The 27,303-nt window shown below is 42.7% G+C and overlaps 1 protein-coding gene across 4 annotated transcripts in view; it reads left to right on the top strand.

Annotated features, from left to right (window-relative positions):
• CMYA5 (cardiomyopathy associated 5) overlaps positions 1-27,303 on the top strand; it is a 538,811-nt gene that overhangs the window by 190,101 nt on the left and 321,407 nt on the right. For all 4 annotated transcript variants that reach the window (XR_011280640.1, XM_069627405.1, XM_069627406.1 and 1 more), the window contains exon 2: positions 22,067-26,852. Coding sequence is in view for 3 of the 4 variants with exons in the window: in XM_069627405.1 (XP_069483506.1) it covers positions 22,067-26,852 (4,786 nt within the window). In the remaining variant the exon portion in view is untranslated. The remainder of the gene's footprint in view (positions 1-22,066; positions 26,853-27,303) is intronic.

The following is a 27,303-nucleotide window of genomic DNA, read 5'->3' as shown; positions in this document are numbered from 1 at the left end:
CCAATGTCTTAGTACCTTGCTGACTCCTCTTCCATATTAGTCGAGGTATGTATCTGTCCATGTATCCCAATAAAAAATAATCTACACAGGGAGGTACTATGCTCCTCTACATGGATGCACTTCCACCAACTGTGGTAATTAGATCACAAAACCCACCTTCTAACGACATCTCGTATCAACAGAGCAGGGGGGCCAGCGCCGGCGCATCAATTGCAGACTTGAGCAGACTTGCTAGTCACTGACGCGCCGGCGCTGACGTGCCTGACAACTGTAGAAATGGGCGTGCGGACTACAATCCTCTGCGGATTGTAGTTCGCCACGCAACAACGTGCAGCAGGCCACGTTGTGATTATACAAGGGACAGAGGCAGAGTGTGTGAACAATAAAGTGACTGAGTGGGCAAACAGCTAAAAAGCAGGCAAACTCTAACTGGCTAAAATCAATAAAATTAATGATTTCGATTCTAGGTAAAATAACATATTTTTAAAAACTATAGAAATATATTTTTTAAACGATCAACTCGACTGAAGATGTGCAAATTAACTAGGAGTGCAAAGACTGCAATTAAAAAGTAGCATCTGGCATCCAAGGGGCAAACATATGTGGCAACACTCTTATTTTTTCTTTTCTTTTAGGGGCTAAACCAAATAAAATCAAGAAAAGGTCCAACATTCTATCCACCCATTCCAAATGTCTTATCGGCACCGCGGAAGTACTACGAAAGTACTGTTTGCTGTTCTTGTTCCTGTCCGTGGACTCTGTTAACCTTCGTTGGATTCGGCTTCTGCCGTGCGTGAGCAGGAGTCATTTCGCTTGCGGGAGGACTGTATTCACCGCGACACTGATTTGGAGCTACAGCTTTAAGAAAAGCTCTTGGCTTGGTAAATCCCGCCCCCTCATTTCCGAGGCAGAGCGGTACAAATAGATCCGCTCATGCGCATTCTCGCGCGCACCGCAGGAAGTACTACGAAAGTACTGTTTGCTGTTCTTGTTCCCGTCCGTGGACTCTATTAACCTTTGTTGGATTTGGCTGCTGCCGTGCTTGAGCAGGAGTCGTTTCGCTCGCGGGAGGACTGTTTTCACCGCGACACTGATTTGGAGCTACAGCTTTAAGAAAAGTAAGCTAAGACTGTTTGCCCAATCATACCCATAAAGACGCCAAAAGACTCCGAAAGACTCTTATAGACTGTAAGTCACTTCTGCAGTCAGAGCCTTACCATTCATTGTTGTCCTCTCTTTGTAAATCACACCCCCTCATTTCCGAGGCAGAGCGGTACAAATAGATCCACTCCTGTGCATTCGCGCGCGCACCGCGGAAGTACTACGAAAGTACTGTTTGCTGTTCGCGGTGCGCGGAGCAGCGTTGGAGCGGTATTTAAGAACATTTGTGTTTAAATTTAAAATGGGCTCTTCTTTTTCCAAAGTAAGCCTCTTTTCCATTCTGATAACTGAATTTCCAATTGGGTCTTATCTGTTCAGGAAATTTATTTCTACACGGTGGTAAATTTCTTGTTAGTGTATTTGACTCGTACTGATAAACAATGCGGCACATCTACACCTTAAGAACTGGAATGCCTTTGCTCCCAAATCTCTGGCGGACTGCATGCACGAGAGATGACACTGAGAAATCTGAAATAAATTTAGGTGTCATAACAGATGAAAATGCTGTGTTAACATGTTCAACGCCTAAAATGACACCTGCTCGACGAAAGCGGGGCAGAAATAAAGATTCTGCCGTTAATTTTACTGATATTCGCACCTTTTGCTCTCCTGCAGCTCCTACCACTACTGGCAATGAAAATCGGCTGCCTGTACCTCTTGTTGATACCATGGGCAACATGCCAGTCAAAAACAGCACAGCAGGTGCAACAGGTGTAGTAGTTTCAACCCCACTGCAAGATGCAGAAGACGTAATAGAAATTACAGCTTGTTATATATCACTATCAGATACTACAGTACTTCGAGGTGAATCCAGGCCACATACTAGTGTTGCGATGGGAAACTATTCCTCTTCCCCATCTGTATCACAAAATGCTGCTCCAATAACCATTGAGCTAGTTGACTCTCAGAGTGAAACTTCAAACCATGTTTTGGCAGAGAAATTATCATTCTCACCCAACATTTCTGAAATTACACACAGGAATCAAGGTGTGTCATCATCCTCTTTTTTAAATCCAACACCACGTAGACAATTAGAATCTCATCCCCAGCTAGCGCAGGATGGCTTGTCGAAAGTGGTAGTTATGTCCTTCGAGGCCATGAACACTACTATGAACACTCTGATCAAACTATTTGACACACTAAATGATAAAATAAATGTGCAAACCGATTTACTAAACTCGGTTATAAAATGGCAATCGAATTATAATGCTACTCCTTTGCCTCATGATACTGTAACTACCTCCCAGTCCAAAAAAACAAAACTCATAACGGTGGTTGATTGTGCCATGTCACCTGGAACTGCTGTGGATGGTCAACTATGTTCTGGGTCTAATTTATGTACACCAGTGCTCCCATGTTTTCCTAACATCATTGTTGGACAATTTGCGAACTTCTCTTCCAACATTCCGTCCAACTCTGCTACTATGGAAAAACAGGAAAAAGTGACTCCTGTAAACACGACTGATAACGAGGTTTACACAATCTTTTCGAAAAAAGATCATGTACCAAAGCAAAAAAGCTCTAAAAAATTGCCAAATATTGTGGCAAAGAAAACAAAGAACATCAAAGGTACCAAACAATCGATGTCTGCTGCTTCTAAGCAGTTTATAAAACAACTTAAAGTACCGAACTCAAATTCACAATTAGCATCTTCAGCCGTTGCAAAAAAATACTTATTACTGGCGCAAGCCTGCAAGCAACTTGTGTATGCTAATTCTCTCTCCAACAAAAAAGTGACTTCTCATGAGCCTCTGGATGATTTAATAAATGCAGTGAATTCTCATGCAGATACGCATAAACAACTACCTTCCAAAACAATTACCAAATTGCTCTGCTCAGAATTGAACACAAATCTATCTTGCGATGAAAAAGAAAACTTAACTCTACGGCGCGAGGAAATTAGAAAAGCAGTTGATGCCTATATGACTCAATGTTCAGCTCAGAAAGACTTCAAGGTTCCTGAATCCATTAGCAAGTCCGTTCTGCATCCAACATCGTGTATGTGTCTTGATAATGCTGGAGAAGTAAACAGGTGCGATTCTAGGCAACAACAAGCGTTTTCTAATATCACAAACAAGCATACAAACTTGGCTGTTCAAAATGATAATCACAGGGCTGAAATAGCTCAAATGCTTACATCTTTGCTACCCAACAAACCAGTAGCTGAAACACGTAAACCATCTTCGATACTATTAAAGAAAAATGTCTCAGTATCCGAAGAGAAAACACAAACTAAGCCCAATTATCATACTTTGGGATCATTACTCTTGAGCTGTCGCCTCAAGCCACATACGCAATACACCTTAAACCGTCAGAGCATTTTGGAAATATTCTCTGACATTGACTCTTTGAATGACATTATTAGCTCAGACATAAAACAGGTTGAATTAATTGCTATGCATCAACGAAGCACAGTGAGACTATGGTTCCGGTCAAGAGTGATCAAGAATCTTGTCTGGCAAGCAAAGGAAGTGTTATTCTCAATGGGTTTCCTTGTCATGTGTGAATCACAAAACGAAGTTGAGCCAAACTCACTCATGAAAGAAGGCCCCATTTTTTTTTTACCTGGTGCCGAATCTGCAATGGATGTAAATCAACAATGCCAATGCCAGTGTAATGCAACCAAAAGTTAACTAGAGCACAGAGATGACAAAGTTGCAATATCCCCTGTCTCCTGGAACACATGTGGTTTCAGTCACTTAATTGGCAATAAGCACAATCGATTATCAGAATTTGATATTGTAATGTTACAGGAGACGTGGATTACTAATTCAATTTTATGGGAAAATCATGACATACATGCAACTCTGGCCTTAAAAGGCCCTAGAGGGCGGCCGATGACTGGCCTTCTCACCGCCACGAAAATTAGTGCTAATATTACCATTATCCATAAATACACTCCAAATCATTACTCCCAATTGACTATTATTTCTGTTAACACCATCCTCTATGCTCTGGTTAATCTTTACTGGAATCCTTCAAACACTGATGAAATTGAGTTTGTTACCAATGTTTCCACGTTGTTGGAATAAATTACATCTGTTTCCAAAATTGCCCATACTATCATAGCTGGTGATTTAAACCTCCATTGTTTAACTAAGATAATGACCACAGAACACAAAAGGAGAACCCTATGGAACCAGTTAATCAAATCTAGAGGCTTTATCATGATGAATGGGTTAGGCCTCGAGGATTCTCCACCTCACCTCATAATACTTGGTCTCAAAGAGGATCCAGTGGAATCATTGATTATGTATATGTAAGCAGCTCGCTTTTTCAGTACTCATCTAAATTTAAAATTGAAGAAACAAAAATGAGTGACCACAACCTGCTTTGCCTCCAATGGCTTGCTCCACAATGACAATTACCATCTGTAAATACAAAATGGGGTCATTCTGTTATTGCTAATAATAGCGTTAACAGATTACGATGGAACGCACATTCCATCATACAATTTGGTATAACGCTTGAAGCAACATTTAATAGATCTACACCGTACCCAGTATCCAGTTCTCTGTATCAAGATATTTTACACAAAATGAGACAACCCATGAATAGGGTAAATCAACAAAAGCCCAGAAACCATGTATTTGATCTTAAAATAAAAGAACGGAAAGCACCATTTCGGAAGGCTAAGAGGCAGGAGGCACTTCTTCCATTATGCATTTGTTATCAAAAACTAAAGACTTTAAAAACTAACTATAGGAATTGGATTCGACATTATGAAGAACAAATGTCACAAGCAGATGGAGAACAAATGCTTGATTATATAAAAGACAAGAACACAACACGCATATGGAAAGTCTTAAATGATCTAACTTCTACCCAACAGCACTGTAAACATATTCAACAAGTAATAGAAGCTACATGGGTAGAATACTTTCAGAAAATCCTAGCCCCGCCCATGCAGAAGGGTGCTATTCATATCAAATCCAAAAATTGTCCTTTTTTTCTTAACATTGATAGAACAGACGTATTGTACTTCATTCAAACTATTAGTGCATCTAGAGCCCCTGGGCCCGATGGGCTGTCGAACCATATATTCAAACAACATCCTGAATTACGGTCTAACATCCTATTCTCTATTCTTCAACAAATCAATCATTCTCAGACAATTCGCTGTTCATGGAAACATTCCATCATTGTTCCACTTTACAAAAAGGGCAATCGAGAGAAACCAGAGAGCTACAGGCCTATCGCGCTATTAGATGCGCCGGGTAAATTCTACTCCCGGATTGATTTGAAAGAACTGAATATATGGCTCAATTCAGCTAATATGCGTGATCCTTTTCAAACAGGGTTTGTGTTCCAAATATGATAGTTCTGAATATGTTAAAAGCCAAATACACTGATCGAAATCAAAACTTATATATGGCTTTTGTTGATTTTCGCAGTGCATTTGACTCCGTTGATGATTGCCCCTACTCACTTCAAAGAAAAATTGAATATCTTCACTCTAATACAACTGTCCAGATTAAACTTACACTAGATGGGCAGTTAGGAGTGTTAGCTCAGAAAGAGGTGTTAAACAAGGCTGCATTTTAGCCTCAACAATCTTTAACCTTTTCCTATTAGATCTGGAAATCGAGTTTGATAACACAGAAAGTGATGCACCAAAATTGGGAACACAAAAGATTAAATGGATTCTTTACACCGATGATCTTGTACTTGTATCACAGACCCCTAAAGGCCTTCAAAATTTGCTCAAATGTTTAGAGAACTATAGTAGAGCAAATAATGTAATAATTAATACAGAAAAAACACAGGTTGTCATATGTCAAAAGAACAAAAGCAAGAAAAACATCAAACGATGTAAATGGAGGTTCATAGACATAATTTCGAATACAAAATATTCGAAAGTCAAAAAGTCGAAAAAAAACGTCGAAAAAAAAATGTCGAATTTTTTTTTAATGACGTTTTTTTTTTCGAAATGGGGGTTCCCCCCAACCCCCCTTTTTTTTATTTTTACCTATTTTTTTCACAGAAACTAGAGCCAAAAAAAAATATCGAAAAAAAAAACAATTCGACATTTTTTTTTTCGACATTTTTGATTCGACTTTTTTTACTTTCGAAATTATGTTTTCGAAATTATGACTGGACACCGTAAATGGACACTTGATAAGCAAAACATTGACGTGGTTGACAACTATAAATATCTAGGCTTATTTTTAAGTTGTCCAAGTCAACAAAAGAATCCTCTAATTCTTAGTGCAAAAGCTCAAACCCTGGCTTCCCAAGCATCAATTCTAATGCGCAAATATGGAAAGTTTACCATCAATCACATATTGTTGTTTTACAAACAAAAAGTTATACCTGTAGTGTCATACGGGGCCGATTCCCAAACACCAAAAACGAGACAGTACTGGGATCGGTATGAAAGTCTGTTCTGGAAATATGTTCTTAAACTACCAAACAGTGCTCCAACTGCTTTACTGAGACTGGAACTGGGAACTTGTTTGATTTATTGTAATGTAATTTGGAAAATGTGCTGTTTCTTGAGGAAGTGCTTGGTAGGTGCATCAGAGAAGAATGTGCTGAACACTATTGCACATTACTTACTAACATCAAATGATAAATTCCCTAAATTGTGGTACAATAGTGTACTTAAAGCTCTAACTGAAGCCGACATATCTCTACAATTGTTAATCTTGAATCCGTCAAAAACCAAAAAAATATTCTTTCAACATGATTGGATTGTGACTCAAGATCTATGCAAAAAATGTGTTGATTACTCCCCTCTTATTTTTCTTCTGAAAAAATGAGCACAATGGACAAATACCTGCAACAATGTCCATCACATCTTGTGAGACAGCAATTACTCAGAATGCGTCTAAATCTTTATCCTGCACATGCCATTATGGCCAGAAGGGATAGTAAATTAAAACATGATTGGTGTTGCTTTTGTAAAAACCTTGAGCAAACTGAGTCTTTAACTCATTTAGTTGTGTGTTGTCCAGCGTTGGTCCATTTACGACAAATTTACTTTAAAAACCAATTACAGATTTATTGCCATCATTCGGATGATGAAATTTGGGGATTGTTAATCAACAGTGAACGTCTGTCTATGTATATTGCTTTAGTCAAATTTCTGTCAGTTATTCTGTAGTTATATGTTTGTACAAAAGGTCTAAGAATGATGCTTTTTATTTTGATGAAAAATGTAATTTTATTGTGTATCAATGAACAATACTGATTGTAAATTACGAGTTATTTTTGTACCAAATATTTGAAAGGTTGAATTTCAGCCAAACAAATTTAAAACATTTTTAAAAAACTACTTATCGGAGAAGGAACCACAGCCCAGTAAGCTTTTATAAACTTACAGCACCAACATATGGGACAAAATGTACCCAGTTCACTGTAGCCTTGCCAACAATTCTCACTAACTCTGGGTTAAGTTCTAGCCAATCTGACAGGAGGTAATTGCCACCTATGCAACAGTTTGGTCCCATGTAGCTTAAAATGATTTTATTTTGGGATTTGGTATTGGCTTGTACTACCTATTGCACATATGGGACAGGGGGTTATCAGAAGAAGTAAATGAAAAATCATTTCCCCATCTCTTGCTAATATCAGAAGAACAGGACTTTTTACTTTGATTAGTGTCCTAGAATCAGCTGGAGCAAAGCCTTTTTCTCTCCAATATCATTTTAAATTCCCTCAATGATCTAGAGATATTATCTTTCTACTGTAAAAAGTCACTTTTTAATTGAAGATAAACAAGACTGATAATTAAGCAATAAATCCTGACCGGCGGCCGAGCACAGCGAGGGCATTAACGATAGGCCCCAGCACTGTTACCACCCAATCCAGCCCTGCCGGTGAGGGTCTCATTGCTATTAGCATCCCCACATTTGCAATCTGGAAACCCTGGGTGCTAACAGCAATGAATTTTGTTTTAATGAACAGAACGCCTCGGGGCGCCCCGTTCATTCAAACAAAACACTTAATCAAGATGGCTGCTGTGGAGCTGGAAGGTGGGGTGGCATTCAGAGCCCCTCTTCCATTTCCATGGTGGCAGCAGCAGTGGAACCCATCAGGTAAGTGGGTTGGGGGATGGGGGAGCGCAGAACAGAGGGCAAGGGAGAGGAGGGTGGGGGAAGATGGCGGGGCGGGAGACGTAGCCATCAAGCAGCTCAGAACGCGGGCTCAGATCGTGGTATTCAGCTTGCCATCCGAGCAGCCCGATTAGTTGAATTTTCTCCTTTCCATAGTTGGCCAGCTTTCTCAACACTCGGCAGCCTCTGTAATGTTGTTCAGAAAGGGAGGATGCCTCAGAGAACTTAGAAGGGAGGGCCAAGATGAGTGCTTATCAATCATCCCCTTGTTTCTCAAAAATTCCCACAGTGTTGAGGACAAGGTGCTTGATGTATGATTTAGGGGCAGCCAGTCTGAGAAACCACATCTACTCCACCACTGTTAGCAGTGATCATATCATGTGCATTAATGTTGCACATTGTTACGTTATCAAGGGCCTGAAATGGTCATAGATTTTTCTAACTTGGGCAACCAAATAGCACCCTTCTACACATAAGTTCAATATTCTGGACACCAACCACATAGTCATTGTAATTGGTTATTTATAACGCTCTTAATAACAAGAGGTTTCTAAGCACGAACCCGGTGATCGAATCTGTGTTGCTCCACATCGTCGTGCTTCCAAGGTGAGCACGTTGCCTCTGAGCTATCCTCAATCCACTCGTACTTTCGCACTGGATACTTCAGCGTCACACCAGCAGAGGGTCCAGCAGAACAGCACTTACGGTGCACTTCTACATAATGAAAATCCATTCCGCTCAGTTTGGGTGGCAAGATCAATTGATTGTAAGTAATTCTCTTCCTCTTATCATCCCAAAGGAATCTCAGTATGGCAAGCTTAATTTCCCTAAGAAACTGTTTCTGGACAATAAACAGTACCATTGTAAACAAAAAGAGAATTCTAGGCAAAGCCTCCTTGTTCACATTGCCAAGTGGCCCATCGAGGACAGCCTCAATGGCCACCCCCTTTATAAATCCAATGTTACTGCTTGCCTCAAAGGGGGGAAATTAATTTGAAATAGGGAGCCCAGCTCATCACTTAACCATACCTGTAGGAATTTCATCTTAATGCTACAGACGTGAAAAGGGAGGTCAAGCATTAACCTGGCAATTAACCTTTCAGTTTCAAATGGTGGATGGAAAGGTGATTTGCACGTTGTTGAGTCAATTAAAACCCACATCTCTCTTGTGGGATACCAGCATACGCCGCTAAACGGCTAGCAAAAGAGCTCACACCATTTATAAAAACCTTTGTGAATAAGTCTTTACAAGACTCTCAGGTGCCTAAAGCCCTAAAAAAGGCATTAATAAAACCCCTGCTAAAGAAAGCCAATTTAGATCCGGAAATAATGAAGAATTATCGGCCAGTGGCAAATTTGATGTGGCCATTCAAAATCTTGGAAAAAGTGGTTTGTTCCCAGTTCCAAGCATACGTAGATAAGGAAGAACTGTTAGATAATCTTCAGTCAGGAACATGGCACAGAGTCGGCACTGTTAGCTGTACATGATGACCTACTCAAAGCAGTGGACGAGGGGAGATCAACAGTTTTGTTGATGCTGGACCTGTCCGTGGCTTTCGATACCGTGAACCACCAGACAATGGCTCAACGTATAGGGGAAGTGGGAAAAGCATCTAAGGAAGTGGTGAGATGGTTTGAATCATTTCTCAAAGACAGATCACAAAGAGTTATACTAGATGGATTTACTTCCCAGACGGTGGAGCTGGAATGTGGGGTGCCTCAGGGCTCCTCCTTATCCCCTCTCATCTTCAACCTGTACTTTCGTCCAGTTTTTAGAATATTCAAAAAGTATGGCCTGCTGGTTCATTCATACGCTGATGACACACAGATATATATAGAACTCTAGGATAGTCAAGATGACTTTGAACGTATAAATCTATGTGGAAGAACTTAAGGAGTGGATGCCTGTCAATCAGTTACAGTTAAATGCGGCAAAAACAGAAATCATACTGTTTGATCCAAAAAGTAAAAAGTCACAGTAAAGACAAAATCCGCCACCACTGATTCTAGGTGAACAATTGCAGTACGCCAAAAAAAGTAAAGAATCTAGGCTGTTGGTGGCAGGAGAATCTAGGGAGTGAGCGTCAGGTGGGAGCGAAGGTAAAAAACAATTTACTTCGCACTGCGCTCACTACGGAGTATATTACCCCACATTCCAATAGAAGATAGAGCGGCTGTGGTGGAGGCAATGACCAACCCCCACTTGGATTATTGTAATAGCTTGTTAGCAGGCATCCCAAAAAACAAATGGACAGACTGCAGAGAGCACAGAATGCAGCAATCAGAGTAATTGGGAACCTTAGGAAACGGGATCACGTTTCATCAATGCGGAGATCCATACATTGGCTGAGGGTGGAGGACAGAGTCAAATTCAAGATAGCATGTTTGGTTTTCAAATGTTTGAAGGGGCTAGCGCCCGGGTACTTGGCTGATTAGATTATACCATATCACCCCAAAAAGAATCTACGATCAGAGGATAAATGTCTCATCTGTAGTCCACGAACAAAGTTTGTATCAAGAGGAGATAGAAGCTTCGGAGCATCTGGCCCCAGAGTTTGGAATAAACTCCCTTTGGAAATTAGAATGTGTGAACCCCTTGATTTATTTAGGAAGAAATTGAAAAAGTTCCTATTTAATTAAAGGAGGAAAGTTATTGTTAGAACTGCAACGTTAATTCGTCCCTCTGGCTGTTCAATGCTAAATTGTAGTTGTCATCTGCGACCGAATATGGTTTGCTCTGTCTGGTGCGCTTTAAAAATTCCACAAAATCAAAATCAAATCAAGCAATGCCCTGTGCTCTTGGACCTAGCAGAAATATCACGGATTTGTCAACATTGCTTTTGTATTCCAATAAGCGCCAATACCTGTGCAGTTGCCCTGATAGGGTTTGCAATGACCACTGGGGATATGCAATATAAACCAGTATATCACTGTGAAGCCTAATAATGTTGTTATACTCCTCCTTGCTGCATGACAAGAGCAAAAAGGAGAAGGGAAAGCAGGCACCCTTGTTGGGCACCTCTCTATAAGATCAATACGTGGGAATCGGTTCCATTTACCATCAACTAAGCAGTAGGAGCAGAATGTAGTTCATACATCCATTGTAACCAGTGTTGTCCACATCCATAAGTCTGCAATTCCTCAAATGGAAATTTCAAGTTGAACCTATTGAAGGCTTTTTCCATATTGAGTGAAGCCAGGTCGACTGGTAGCTCCCTTGCAGAATTGGTTTACATTTAGGGGGTCATTACAAGTTTGCCGGTATCCCGCTGATAATTCCGGTGGGAAACCGGCAAACTGACCTACTGTTTCCACCGCCTGATATCCCGTTATTACCAGGATATTACAAATACTGGCTGTTTTTTGCCACTGGGGGCCTGATTTACCTCTGTTGTGATAAGCTGCTAGGCGCTTGCAGTAACCTGCACTTGCACTAACCCACTGAGCTATCTTGTGTGTATTAGAGCCTATTCGAAGCGTGGAGGAAAATGCTGACATCAACCAGGCCTCTCGAACTGGGTGAGTCTGCATGCTTGTAAGGGGTTAATTGCGAAGGCCTTTTCTGAAGACATAAAACATCTAGCATTTGCAAGAGGCTCTACGCAGCCCTTGGGAGCCAGACACAGCTTTGCACAGCTTTGCTCGTCTTCGCTCTGCAAATCAGGTGCACTGATAAGGCAAGAATGTCAGATCTTCTCAAAAAGGGTGAGCCTAGAAGCTTCTCGAAGAGCTGATACGTCATGATGATTGACGTGCAGCCCCTAATAAGAGAACTATACTTGGACCAGTGAGGTAGGGACTCATCCTGGGTTGTTGGTGAGACGCGCGTACCAAGACGAACAGTGCCTGGACGACCAGCTGTGCACTATCTGGGCCGAGACTCCTAGCATCATATCCCCGCTCTGGTGTAGGACTGTGGGGGCTTAGCCAGTCCTCCCCTCCTCTCCTGAGGAGTGCCGGGCACCTGTAGCGGCGAGGGTCCCGGGTGTGATCTGATCGTACCTTCATCTACATTTTATTAGGAGCGTAAGACAAAATAATTGCATATTCATCTGTGATTGACAATTGGCATTATACAGCTTGTACTTTCTATCCATATTATTGTAAATTGCTGCTTAGTTCTCATTAGACACTGTAGATAATAAATGCAAGCATCATATATTCTGTGCGATTGGCTTTTTTCCAGACTGAGTTCATTGTGCGTCATAAACCTTACTTGTGTGGGAAGGTAATTAGGAGTGATTTACTTCGCACAAAGGGCTGGATCCCAGGGAGTGCGGGTTCTGTTTATCACTACAACCTCCAGCTCTTGTTAGAGGTAAATCATTGATCCCCTATCAGCAAACCTGTAGTTTGCCGGTCTGGCAAAACTGCTGGTGCCGGAATTACCGGCAATTTTACCTGCATTTTTCCTGGACCGGTAAACTTATAATGATGGCCTTTGCGTTTTAAGGTCGCTGCCCTCATTGTGGATCAGAAAAATTGCATCTTGCAGAAATAATGGGGGACTGCCTGACCCTCTAACACACTATTAAATACCTCAGTCTATTTCGTGGCTAGGAGGTTGACAAACTGCTAATACATCTGGACCATCACTTGCAGGGGCCTTTCTTGATTTCATGCCTTTAGTTGCAACCCTGACTCCCCAATACATAAGAGAAGCCTCAAACTGAATCAGTTGTTCCGCTGATAGCTTTGGGAGACCAAGATCAGCCCAATACCCCATAACTTGTGAACGAGAAGCTACCTCCTGCAATGTGCAGAAAGCTTCATAATAATTTGTGAATGACACTGTCTGACGGCGGTTCTCTAATTATTTCACGTGGCTCTTTATGGAGTGCTGACACTCCCCATTAGCTCTTTTTTTCTTAAGTCTTGTAGCCAACTTTATATTTGCCCTGTCACCTTTTTAATAAAATGTTGGTTTCAAGTTTCCTCCTGTTGTAACTTAGGACTTTTCTCCCTCTCTCCCCATGTTTTTACTGTTTTCATTCGCTCCATTGATTCGTCTCCCCTGATTGCTGCTAGGCTGCCTGGTGAGTTTGGCTTGTATTGTGCAATCCTCTTGCCCGCCCCCAGTCACCACCCCACCTTCAACTATGGTGCTCTCCGTCTCTCCTATCTACATAACTGCTACTCTATCACTTTTTCTACCCCTCTCTCGAAGTCTGGAAGGAAACAATTTAAAAAGCACTGCTGGTCTCCAACCCAGGATTGCCCATTGCTGACACCTACGTCAATGCCTCCTCCATACAGGCTATAACTGACATCCTCTTTGCTGCCCCCTCTCCCGACTTATGGACTCCCCATATGGTCACTATCCTATCCCCTTTTTCTACCACACCCATTAATGGTGGTACCAGATGGGAAGTGCTCTTGGAACACTTCTCATCATCGAGATGCATCATTAATTTGTATGAGAATGGCACTTTCAGCCCAACCTCCTCCTTCTTGGCAGGCATCTGCCCTCTTTCATTAACTTCCTCCCTCCTCCTGCCACTCCTCTTTCTGCCACCTCCCGGGCCTCTTCATACCCAATGACAGATGTACCCCATCCTGTACCCCGCCTCGTAGGACCTTTAAAGGTGGCAACCAGCTTTACCTCACTACCCTCAACTCCCGCTTTGCTGTCAAACACTCTTCTGACATCTGTCACCTCCTTCAAGACTTTGACCTTGACATCCTTGCCCTCACTGAGACGTGGTTCAATGCCAGCTCTGTCTGGTTTTTGACACTCTCCTTCCTGAGGGCTACAAGATCCTCTCCAGGTTCAGGTCTTATCGTTCTGGAGGCCGAGTGGCTCTTGTCTTCCCTGATTGGGCCTCTGCCTCTGCCATAACCACTCAATCGACTTCTCCTTTGAATGTCTTGTTTGTAAGCTCTCTGTCTGCCCTTCCCTTTGGCTCACGTCTACAGGACCCCTGGCCCACCCTCCCTACTCCTCTCGGAGTGGGCCGACCTCACCTTTTCTCTTCTGACCTCTACCTCTAAGCTTCTCTTCCTTGGAGACTTCAATATCCACCTATACTTCTCTGATGCAACCACTCTACCCTTCCAAAACCTCTGCAACTCTTTCCCTCACCATTACTCCCTCTGGTCTGGCCAACATCTTGGATGTGCTCATCACAGCTGATATTTCTCTCTCTAACCCTCTCACTACCCCTCTCTCCTGGTCTAACAATTCTCTTCTCTCCTCCCATCTTGAGCTCATTGGCTCCCCAGCTAAGCCTTTACCTTCACTGCCAGTCTCCTTCTCCATCATTCGACTGATGAAACGAGTGTCAGTAGCTGTTTGATATGATATGATATGGCATTTACAACGTGCTTATGCACAAGTGTTTCAAGGCTTTTGCTGCCTTCTTCATTCCTCCATCCACTCCTGCTATTGACTCCCATACTGACTCCTCCCTTGCTAATCTTCACCTCTGCAACAGCTGAAAAACGTAAGTTCAAAGTGGCTAAATGTAAATGGCTAGCTTTTAGCACATCCTCTGACAAACTGGCCTGTCGCCTGCTCCAAAGGCAATAAAGACTCTCCATCCATTCCAAGAAATGGGCCCAGATCCAAGCCCGCATCTATGGGGCCACAAACAACACGGCTGAACTTTTTGAAATCTGCAAGGAACTTGCCAATCCTGCGTCTGTCTCTACTTCTCCTCTTCCTTCTCAGGCCCTCACTCTCTTCTACCCTCTCTCCCCATCCTCCCCCGTGTACCTAGGCCTCCCTTGGTGTGCTTCTAATGATCGCTGCCTTAATGCCAGTAAGACAGAGATCCTTCTCATTAGGATGTGTCCCCCCTCCTTTCCTCTTACTCGCTGGCCACCCTCCTTGGGCCCCCTCCCCTCACACTCTTGTGAGGCAATAAACCTGGGTGTCATCTTTGACTCCTCCCTCTCCTTCTTACCTCACATCGCTGACCTTGTCAATAAATCTCACTTTCAGCTTAACCTCTTCAGAGGCATCCTCCCTTTCCTCATCTTCCCCCAGAAACTCAATGTCTCCAGGGCTCTGGTTCGCTCCACGCTTGACTACTGTAAGAGCTTCCTCCTTCATCTACCTGTTTCCTCCCTCCGCCCTTCGCCCTCTTCAACTAATCCAGAATAGGACAGCAAGACTTATCCTTGGCCTCAAGCCCTAAAACCTCTCCACTAGCTCCTTGTGGCCGCAAGGATCAAATTCAAGACCCTCTGCATTATCCACAAGGCTTTCTGGGGCCTGGGACTTCACTACCTCCAACACTCTCTCCATACATATCTCCCTGCTAGAATTCTTCGGTCCTCTAGCTCCAACTCTCTGCAAGTCAGATGCTTCTGCAAGCAGCGTGTGGGGGTAGATCTCTCTCTTCAGCAGGAGCCTCCCTTTGGAATGGCATCCCTGCCCCTCTCCGTCTTAAGCGTGATCTCCTTAAATTCTGGATGCTACTCAAGACCTTCCTTTTCTCCTTCTCCCTCTCCCTGCCCTGCTAGTTCCACCTGCCTCCTGTCTGGTGTCTTGTTTCCCCTCATGAGCCTTACTGGGGCCAGGCCCTCCTCTGACCAGTCTCCCCCCTCACCCTTACCAGCACTTTTTCTCTGACACCCTTCCCTGACTAGCCTACTGAGCCTAGTCACCCCCTTCGCACTAGTTCCCCCATCCCCTTTTTCCCTTGAGCACTTGCTCCCGGGGCCTCCCTAAGTACTCGCCCAGCCCGCCAGCCCCTCTCCATTGCACTTCTCCCTCTTCCCCTCTCACCACACTTCCTGTTATTGCACATGCACGATCCAAATGTCGCATGGCCTAGTAGGACCGTTATTGTTTTTTCTCTTCTGCCCCCCGCCCCTGTATTGTGGCACCTGGAAACACTTTTTGATGTATAGGCGCCATAAAATGTTCACCAAATAAAAGATATCTCTACATCATGAGAGGAGACTGCGCTCAAGTTCCAGCTATGACAAGATAGTTGCTAACGTCCATCTGCAAGCAAAATTGATCCTCCTATTGACCAGATACAGTCTCAGTTGGTTGAGTTTATGGAAAGCTTGCAAAATACTTGGCATTTTTGATCAACTGTGACACATGTCTTCTCCACCCCCTACCACCTTGAAATGCTCCTTTCATTACACATTGGCAAGGGCAGGGTCCTCACAGTTAGACCAGGATGTGCAGCTCATGGTACATGTCATCCCTATATTGCAATAGTTAAGGTCAGTCCCAACTGTGGCGAGTATTGGGGGTACATGACCTCTTGCTCTGTGGGAGTACTCTGGCCATGCCTACACATCAAGCCCTCTTTATGGGTTTGTCCTACATGCATCGCTGATAGCTCGCCTCTGAAGACTACCCTTCCAGTGATCTCAGGGACACCGTACACACACAAAGAAATTTCCATTTACTTCTAGGTCCGGGGAATCTTTTGAGTTGGAATAGAACTATTTCTGTTGTACCTCAGCTTTTAGCACCGCTCCCATTACCAGTTTGGCACATTTCCCATCTACAACATCATCAGTTATGATGCCTGTCCTTCTTGTGAACATTATGCATTTAATAGATTATGGGCCTCACTACGAGTTTGGAGGTAGCTATGGTGCTATTAGCACCATGGCTGCCTCCAAACTCGGGTCCGGTTAGTCAGAATGGGGATTTACCGGGTCATTCCAACCTTGGAGGACCTGCTAAGTCCCCATTCTGAAAACCATTCCCCGTTCCCATTCGAGCCCCCATAGGGTTCAATGGGAATGGGGAAGGAGCTAATATAAGGCCCGCAAATAGCGGGCCCGTTATTAGCTCCCTGGTCCCTTAGCGGCTCTGGCCTTAGTGGGACCCGCTAAAGGACCTCAGAATGCGGTGGTAGGGGGTTAACGGCACCAGCATCCTTACCGGTGCCGTTAACCCCCCTACCGCCGTACTCTTAATGAGGCCCTATGTATTTCACGCCTGGCAGGGGGGCGGACATGGCCGGTAATGGCACACCAGCACGTGCCATGGTTGCAAGGGCCGTGGGCAGTTACGGCCATGTCTGCCCCCAATGGGGGTGAAATCCATTCGCACCACAGGGTTCATCCGGGATGCTAATGGCTATCTTTTATTTCCTCCAGAGATTGGCTGTTGTAAGCGACGCCAATCTCCGAAGGAAAACAAATCATTATTCCAAGATGGCTGCCACCATAGGTAAAAGGGACTAAGTCCCTTTTCCATTTCTATGGCGGTGGCCAGAGCAGGAGATGCGGTGGACCAGAGCATAACGCTCCAGTCCTGCAGGTAAGTGTGGCGGGCGGGACGGGGGAAGAGGTTTGGGTTTGGCTTGGGGTATGAGGGAGTGGAAAGGCAACAGGGAGAGACTCCCTGTTGCTTCCCCACATATACAAAAAAAAATTGCGCTACCCGGGGAAGGGCCTTCGGTGGCTGGCACAGCTGGCAGAGAATGTATATTCTCGCCCACTTTTCTAGCCACCTGATTGGCTAATGGCTCTTACCCGGGTGTGAACGTTCATTTCATGGGGCACCCATACTGAATGAATGTTGGAACCTTGTTTCTTAGGGGCTCATCCCATTTTAGGGACAAGAGACTCATGAAGTAGCACCAAATACAAATTTGCAATGCACAGCAGAGTGGGGCAGAAGACACAACAGACAGATTGACAACCGCAACATCAGAGACAGATATCAAAGTACCTTGAAACAGCAGTAATACCTTCATACTACATGTATAGTCAGAGGGTGACAACAAACCCCAGGTCTTGGAGTGAAACTTCAACTCCATGTACAGAAAGCAAAAAGACGTCGAATGTGAAACTGGGTTCGCGTGTATCCGTATATGTGATTGCTGAACATTAGAGTCAGTGACTTGCATGGAGTATGTGCTGAAAGCGCAACTTTGTGCAACATCTAATGCATACAGGGTCATTCCATCTTTGTCCTAATGAAGGCAGAGACATTAATTGCATCCGCGTAAACATATGATTGGTCTTGCGATCTGTGGACCAATTTCATGTCCTAATTCAGTAATCTTAGTGTTTAGTCATATGTAGACCCTGACTGTTGGGGTCCCTTTAGAATAGGATTATTTGGTCTCTGTTATTTATCACAGGGACCACCCAGGGGCTGACCTACTTTTCATATGTACGACTATTACATATTTTGGTCGTTTTGTTTCTTTCTAATATGTGTTTTAGTTTGTCTCCTTTTCTGACGTGCTTTTTACTGTCTTACTGTCTAGTTTGGTAATATTTACATTTCCTTCTTTGTACAAGTCTGTGAATTATTGTGATGGCATTATTATTGTGGTGTTTTCAATACATTTATGACAATACATATATAAAAAGTTCTACTGTACATTAACTGTGCATTAGAACGATTTAAGAACAAATGTGTTGTATATAATTTGTTCGATATTAGGGTTGCTTGGGTATAACCTCTGTGAGGTATACCACGTTTGATAGCAATTGTCTTAGCTAGTAGACTGGTCAAAATTATTCCTGATGGGAACATCTTCTCTGTGTACTTACTTTAAGTTATCTAACAGCAGGCCATGACAACCATTGCCGGTCTGCCACCACAACGGCCTCCAAGGAAGGTCACGCTCCTTTCTCCTTCAACTGTTCATAGCAACGGTCCTTAGAAAAACCAACCCCTGTCTAATTCTGAGGGAGGATCAACCGCATTGTGCAACAGGGCCAAGATTCCACACAACCCTAACAGCTGAGGATCCATGGAGCAGTCTGGCTAGAGTGGAGACATTGGGCCTCATTACGAGCAACCCGGTCCAAAAGAAATTCCGGCAAAACGGCTGCTACTATTGGCTCTGGCATTTTTTCCGGACCACGTTACTCTGAGTGTGCCAGTAGGGTCAGTGAACAACTGGCACGCCTGACCTGCTGGTAGCTCAGGCCCCTACCGGCAGATAATTCACTGAAGCACCAGCACTTTTAACAACAGTGCCAGTGCTTCAGTGGTCCCATTCCCATGGAGTCCGATAGAATGGGAACTTATAGATCCGCCGCTGCCCGTAATATACTGGTTATATCGGGCGGTGGCCTCCCGGCAATCTTGGAATGAGGCCCATTCAATACCATTTCAGTAGCGCAACCTACTAGCAATAACATGGTTTTACAATAAAGCGAATACCTGCAATCTACTTTGAGAACTTGTGTGTGGTTCTTCTTATCCAAAGATCCTGGTAGCCCAACATCACATGGCTAAATTAAGAGAGAGTCTTCATAAGGAGAGAGGTGCAATAGTCCATAGGAGAAAAACGTTTTGGAATCATTAAAGGACAGATGAACCAGATGTTTCGGGTATTATTAGGCTGTAATGAAGTAAACTCTCTTCTGAAGTTTTTATGGAAATAAAACCCTCTTACTAATCTAGTACTTTAAAAATGGACTGCTAGCAATGGTCAACCTTGTTATAAAGTGGGGCCCATTTTGATTTTTTATTAATATTCTATTTGTTGAACATGATGTTTGGCTTTTCATATAACTATTTTTGTATGGGACTATCACCTCCTCAGTTAACGGTACAATCATTTGGGCAGGCCACTCTGAACTCTGGGAATGGCAGACTATCCATGGGCTTCAGCAAGATGTCCTGCTCTTTGGACTGTTGGGGTGCGTCAAGTAGAGAAATCCACCCCCAACCAGACCACAGACACATTTAGGAACCGCTAGTGAAGAACCAGGGGTGCAAAGTAGTGGGGCAAAGTTTGCCCTAGTGCAAAAATATTGGGCCTATATTAGAAAACCTTTGCACAATGACAAGTGCAATTTTGCATGGTATTAGCACTAGGGTAAAAACCTATTCTTTTGATAGATTTTTGCACGAGGGAAAACTTGGCCTAGTGCTAATAGTGGAATGATATTAGCACTAGGGCAAACTTTGCACTGGTGCAAACATTCATTGAAAGTTTATATTTTTTGCACTAGGACATATTTTGCCCTAGCATAAATACCACGCAAAATTGCGCTTGCCATGGTGTAAAGGTTTTCTAATACAACCAAATGTTTTTGCGCTAGGGCAAAATGTGCCCTTTTGCTAGTAGTGTGCAAATTTGCACTTGTACTGGTGCAAAGTTTCTGTAATATGGCCCCGGGAGGTGAAGATCCAGGAGCCAAAAAGTATAGAAGCAGCAAATACAAAGATATTTGTGACGGTCCAAATGTACTGCTATTCCTATCTCTGTGTCCTGAACCCCAGAGGAAAAGGCTCTAGAAACTGCCAGTGCTCCAGCCAGATACGATTTCGAAGTTGGAGTATTTTATTCCCTATTTTTTAAAGTTTGGCATAAAATGTTCTAAGGAGTAAAATAGTCGATCTCATTCCCTATGGGAGTATTTTATAAGCAAGTAAAAATGTGTTAAATAAAAAACATATGTTTTTGTAAGAAATATTTCTTTGCACCTCGTTATTCATACACATTAAGAAGATACATTTTTACCTATTTGGATCAGGCAGTAATAATAGAAATGTCTTCCTGTGGCACTTTGTGTACTACTGGTACAAACATATTCATGGAGCAGTGTGGATGAACGGAGGGGCGCGAGTTCAATGTGCCAGTTTCCTATTTTTAGTTGGGAGTATTTGCCAATTTCTAGGGAGTAAAAGTTGCCAGTACACTCCTTCCCTGTAGGGCTGGTTACTGCAGATGAAAGTATACTACTCTCTCTGGGACAGGTGGGTCCCACTAATGGAAAGACATACTACCAGAGGTAAAAGTGGCTCAGAACCTTGTGAACAAAATAAAACATGAGTTAGCTTGAATTTGGAAATGCAGGTGTTTTTGAAATGTTGACAGAATTTAGGATATATTATCCTGTAAGAAAATCGTCTACTGGAATGTTTTCAGGGATGTTGTATAAAGGCTGAGGATGAATACATGAATGCAAGTAATGTGCTACAAATCATTAGGGACCTTACCCTCATTTCCCTCTTCCCTCTAGCTTCCCCTCCACCTTTCCTTCACCACACTGCGGGACTGAGAAATGGTGGCAGGGTTAGAAAGGCAGGTTATAGGGACTTCAAAGAGGTTTTGAAGGGAGGTAGGCTAAATGATTTAGATTTCATAATGGTGCTGGTTTTGGTTTTCCAGTATAAAGATATGAAATACAAGTGTAATTATTCCACTCTCTGTGCTAATGCAATGATCTAAAGTTGCAACCTGAAATTGATGCCCTATGTACTACTTAGTCTTCACAGGTATCACAAGAGACTGATAATTTGTCCCATCGTCTCGGACAAGAATCATTTACATTAAAACCTGTTTGCTGGTTATGCTCAACAATGGTAGAATGAAGACCAAAAACTTTGTTTAGATGACTCACCTGTTGCTGGTAATCTTTGCTAGCCTAGCCTAGGCCCATCTTTTTATCATGACCATTTACAAGTCTCACAGTTTGAGATCCGGAGCACCCAAATCATGACCTGCTCTGGAACAATTTTTTAACAATAACATTTCTTAGCAGCAAAACTGTACAAATGGAGAGCAAGGAAAATAAATAAAATTAACGTGTTTCACTTGCAACACATTTTGTACAGACGAGGAGGAACCCCATGGTTTAATAAAACATAGATGGCTTCCTTGAGCAGCCCTAGAGAGCAAGTGTGACTAAGGTTTCACAAGAGGCTTTAAATGCAGACAATATATTAAATGTTTTGTTTGTGTATTACTCAAGAGTTCTAGCCTACAAATCAGACATACAATTATGACTAGTCATATTTATATTGAATAAACGCAATTACGGTTTGGGTCCTTGGTGGGCGACTACTTAGATTCTGTATAACGTAAAGTCTATGCAAATTACATGTTGTTTGGCAAAGCTTGATTGAAAACCAACATTTATTAAAGTAATGGCTATGTTTTTGTTTATTTCAGCTTGAAGGAACTTATCCAAAGTGAGAGTGTAAAACCAAAGCTGCAGTGCATCATGGCGAACCCTAACTTCTCGATGGTGACCGTCCAGTGTGAAGATAGCGGGATAATGTGGGAAACAAGTTCAAGTAGGTGTTCTACCCCTTGGGCATCAGAAGCAAGTACAACCTCTGATGTCTTTAGCATGGAAAGTTCCTCTGTAGGATCTCCACCGGGGAAAGTTATCTTCATAATGGATGAAAACAAACTTCGTCGAAAAAAGGTTTTTAAATCATCAGATCGGACTTTGTTTCCATCCCAGTTGAAAGGAGGCCTTGGTCACAAGAAACATGAACCTGCTGAAAGCAAGATGATAGAATCAGCAAGTGCCCCAGGAAAAGTGAATCCACACACTGCTTCAAGCAGAAAGCCCATTTCCGCGGAACCTTTAAGTGCACCAATGCTCATCCAGGATATAAACCAAAACGTAAGTGGAGTAGAACAAAACAAGGTACATGCGCCAGTGGAGGCAAAGCCGGCGGTCACAGAGACCACACCACAAAAAGTAAAACAACACCCTAAAGGATCGGTCAAGTCTCGAATTCAGAAGTTCAATGCTGTCCCAGAACCACCACAAGTACCGCCTAGGAAACTTTCCAGAACATCTGCTAATGCAATAGGCAGTGCATCAGCTTCCAAAGGGGAGTTACCAAAAGTCAATGAACAGCCAATCGATAAAAATAAAAAATCACCCTTTGAAACACAGCCGGAACAGCTCATCACACAGAAGGAGAACTGCGTTGACAGTCATGTTTTACAACCTCTTCAAACAAATATTGAGACAAGGCTTTCAAATGGAGTACACACAGTTCATCCCGAGAAAGAAGAGAAGGAAAACATAGTCCCAAATTCACACGAGGAATTTTCCACACTCTCTGGAAAGTCGTATTCTGTTTCAGATGAAACACATGGGTTTACACCACCTGTTTCAGAGCAGCCCCAATGTATTTCACCGTTTCTTACTGATGAAGTGAAAAGGCTTGGCAGTCAGCGTTATTTGTCTGAAGGTCATGCAAAACCAATATCACCTGGTCCTGCAGATGAGGCAGAAAGACCCAATGCACCCCCTTCAGTATATCCTGTGCCTGCAGCTCGGAGATCTAAAACCAAGGCCTCTCTACGAGAAGAACCCATTTCTCCTTGTCATGACGAAGAATTGGCACAGGAAAGTCCTGCTCAATTGCCCAAAGAAAATCTTTTTCTTACAGGTCAGTCAAGCCCATTTTCATTTGTCCCTATTACACAAAAGCATGAACTTCAATCCGAAAGGGAAAGTGTCATGACAAATCAGTTGTCAAATGCAATAACTCCCAAGCTCATTCAAGATACCAATGGGAACCATATCTTCCAATCAATGTCAGGATTTCCACTTTCCAAACCTGGTTCAGATATTGAATCTAGTGGCCAACCAGAGGTGCTGCATGAAGCACTTCATTCGTCAGCAGCCGGCAGTCCCCGGGTGAACCCTACAAGGGGTATCTCAAGGCAAGGTGCACTTATTATTCCAGAAGAACCTAAAAATGAGCAAGAATCTGGGCGGCAGTCCAATGTGTTCAGCATTGTCTCTGAAGGTTACGAGATTTTAAACATTCTTGCACCCCCACTTATATCTTCAGTTGACCAAGAAGAAAGCGAACACATGCAGGACAAATTGGAATACTTGGAAAAGAATCCCCTGTTCAAAAGTAAACAGCTTACCGCAAGAAATCCGGGTGATGGGAACGTAACTGGGCTGGCAGATGCAAATATCGATGCTGACAGAGGTGATGCAGGTAGAAGTGTGCATTTCAGAGAACAAGATGAAAATGCTGGAACAGCTGTGAAAGGAATGTTGAATGAAGGTGAAAAAAGCTATACAGGTTTCAATCCTTCTAAAAATGTAGCAGACATGGATTACTTTGAAAAGTACACATTAGTTGATGACCAAGTGCCCATTCCGCCAGAAATTCAGAGATCTCTCCGAGCGGACGAAGTTGATGACTTTCTTAATGGAAACCCATCAATACGCTCCGAAGGAAACACCTTTGGAGGAAATGTGAATGTTAATTCTTTTGAAGATGAGTTTTACTCACCAGGCACTGACATTGATGAAGTGTTTTATGGTAGCGCACAGGAGGAAAATAACATGCATTCACAGCCGAGGCGACTGCTAAATCCTTTAAGTGCTCAAAATTCTATTGACCGAGATATTAAAAGGGAAATGAAGACTGATGGCTATGATTCAGATTCTACCTGTCCTCAGTTATTTAGCACAGAAGAGAGAGTATTATCCCGTTCCATGTTGTTTCCAACATCAGTCCAATTAGTTAACCCAGAGCTTTTGGAGGAGCCACCAGCGTTAGCATTTTTGTACACAGATCTGTATGAACAAGCAACTGGGGACAGAACGAAAGAAGACAGTGAGCATTCTGATACAGAAAGTGCAATTTCTGAGCAATCATTCCCAGGTCAGAATTCTGACCCAGATGATGGGCCTGGAATATATTTTGAAAAGTACATTCTGAAAGATGAAATTCCCTACGATGTCAGAGGGTCTAAAAAGAGCCTAAAAGATCATTATGAAAGTGATGATTTTCAGAAATTTGAAGACTTCTATGTTGAAAGAAGGGGTTTTCCTGAAACTATTTCCAAAGATGTTGAATTCATAAGCAGTCGGCAGGTGGAACAAATACCCATCCAAGTAGAAGCACCTGTCATGATAGAACATGTTTCAGAAGTGGACATTTTCGAGGAAAAAAGGGAACTGTTGATAGACAATTGCACTCAGTTTATTGAGCCCAGTGAAATGATAAGTTGTGAATTATCTCAATCAAATGATCCCATCCTATTTGAAGCTTCTGAAGTAACTCAGTCCAGTGATCCCAGAGAATGCTTATCTTTAGAAGTCGGTCAGTCACATGATGCTGCACAATGTTTAGACTATGAAGTAGCTCAGCCAAGTGATCTCGGCGAACCTGTCAGTTCTGAAGTAGCTCAGTCACATGACACCAGAGAACTTATAGATTCCGAAGAAGGTCAGGCACATGATGCCATAGAACTTGTCGCTACTGAAGAAGGTCAGGCACAAGATGCCAGAGAACTTGTCGCTACTGAAGAAGGTCAGACACAAGATGCCAGAGAACTTTTTGCTTCTGAAGAATGTCAGGCACAAGATAACAGAGAACGTGTACTTTCTGAAGCAGATTGGGTACCTGAAGCAAGGGAACCTGATGTTTTGGAAGGAGCACAGTCACGTTATGCCAGAGAACTTGTAGCTTGCAAAGAAGCACAGGCTCATGGTGACAGCGAACTCATGGCTTCTGAAACAGGTCAGTCATATGAGGCTGAACAACTTGAATCTTTGGAAGTTGATCAGTCACTTGACGCTAGAGATCTTCTAGATTCTGAATTAGCTCAGTTATATGATGCCGGAGATCTTCTTACTTCTGAAGTATCTTGGACGCCTGATCAGAGAGATCTCCTAGCTTGGGACGTGAAACCTGTTGCACCCTGCACAGAAGATTTAGATACTTCAGGGTCAATAAGCACCACTGCAGAGACTCTCGAAATGACATTGATTTCCAAAAATGAATTAACAGCAGAAAATAATAATCAAGATGATAGTCATGTGCCCAACCAAGAAACCACTGTATTTCAAACAGCTGACTCCACTGAAGATGAAGCACATGCCACAACTGTACAAGAAGACATACACACTGACGACAAAGAAGAAACAGAAGCAGCAACAGCTCATAGAGAAGATGAAGTTGTTTGTGAAATTAAACTTGAAGAGCCGTCTGCAGATGAAAATAATTGTGACCAATTTACAGAAGAAACTCAAGAGGCAGATACTAAATCAGTTTCACAAATATCCAACGCACAACAAGAGGGGTCTAATGGAGAATCAGATAAGCTCCTCCTTGTCATCGAAGAACAATTGGATGAGAGTATATCACTAGGTTTGGTCAGCCAACCCCAAGAAAATGAGGACAATAAAGTGATACAAAATCACTGTGTAGAGAAAGAGGATGAAACAAGTGTAGGGGAGGGCAGTGAAAATCTTAGAGATCTTCCATTTTCTGATGTCAGCGTGAGCATTCAGATACATTCATACACTCAAGAAGAGCTTTTGGAGGCAGATGACACAGACCACATTGGAACTATTGAAACAGGCAAAACTGGAACTACAGAAATAACCGCAGCCCCACAAATGTCACATAATGCCATAGAAATGATATCTGATATACCAAATTCTGAAAGGCAGTCACATAACATTTGTGATGAGCTACATTCCCAGTCTTTTCTACCCATACTGGATACCCTTGAAGGTCAGCCAGAAATAGAGTGCCAAATCCATGATGAAGAAACCGCTGAGTCAATGGACTATGAAGTAATCACCCATGAAGAACTTTTGCAAGATGAAATGTCCTCTGAATTTGCCCATGAGGAACTCCTGTTGTTAGAAGATAAGGAATTTTCAGATCATGCTAGTGACGGGGGCTATGAGTTTGTCAGTGATTTAGCACAGGACATGACTGCTGAGCATGAGGAGTCAAGTTTTGAAATGATCGAACATGAAAAATTACCTGCAGACTCTGAATCAAAAAGACCAGAATCAGAAAATGAACCTTTGCAGAAGGAACCTAAGACACCTCAAATTGACACCTATTGTTATGTGTGCAGATGCCCAATTGCAGCTATTGATAAGATATTTGGAGAACATGCAAGCCATGAGGTTACAACATTAGATAATGCAGTAATTGAGATGACGGTAAGTGATTGCCTTATCATTATTATTATAGATGACAACTACTCATACCCAAACTGTACAGTGCTATTATGGACCCTTCCACATGTGAATATGTGATAGCATGACATAGTATATTAGTACAAAGGGAAACACTTCTCATTTCATGACTGCTCTTGATGATGTGAGGTTATTAGATATATTTACATAATATCTTACACCATAGGAAAGGTAATCACCCTCAGTGATTCATATTATTGTGGCTCCAAACTCTTTAAAAGACACAAGGCCATTGGGTTAATGTTTTATTCTTCAGTTTCTTAGTTCAATTTGAAACATCAAATTACATTTTAAGACGTGGAGACACCCAACACCCACCTCATTTATACAGGTGCAGCCCCAACTGACTCGCACAGGGAATTGTTTTTCAAATCCCCACACTCAACATTCTCTGAACCCTCATGCAGATGCCATT

Source organism: Ambystoma mexicanum, chromosome 6p (assembly GCF_040938575.1).
Source record: "Ambystoma mexicanum isolate Mex_15411 chromosome 6p, UKY_AmexF1_1, whole genome shotgun sequence".
Classification (NCBI taxonomy): domain Eukaryota; kingdom Metazoa; phylum Chordata; class Amphibia; order Caudata; family Ambystomatidae; genus Ambystoma; species Ambystoma mexicanum.
Note: the sequence above shows the minus strand (reverse complement) of the source record. Positions and strands in the feature narration are given on the sequence as shown.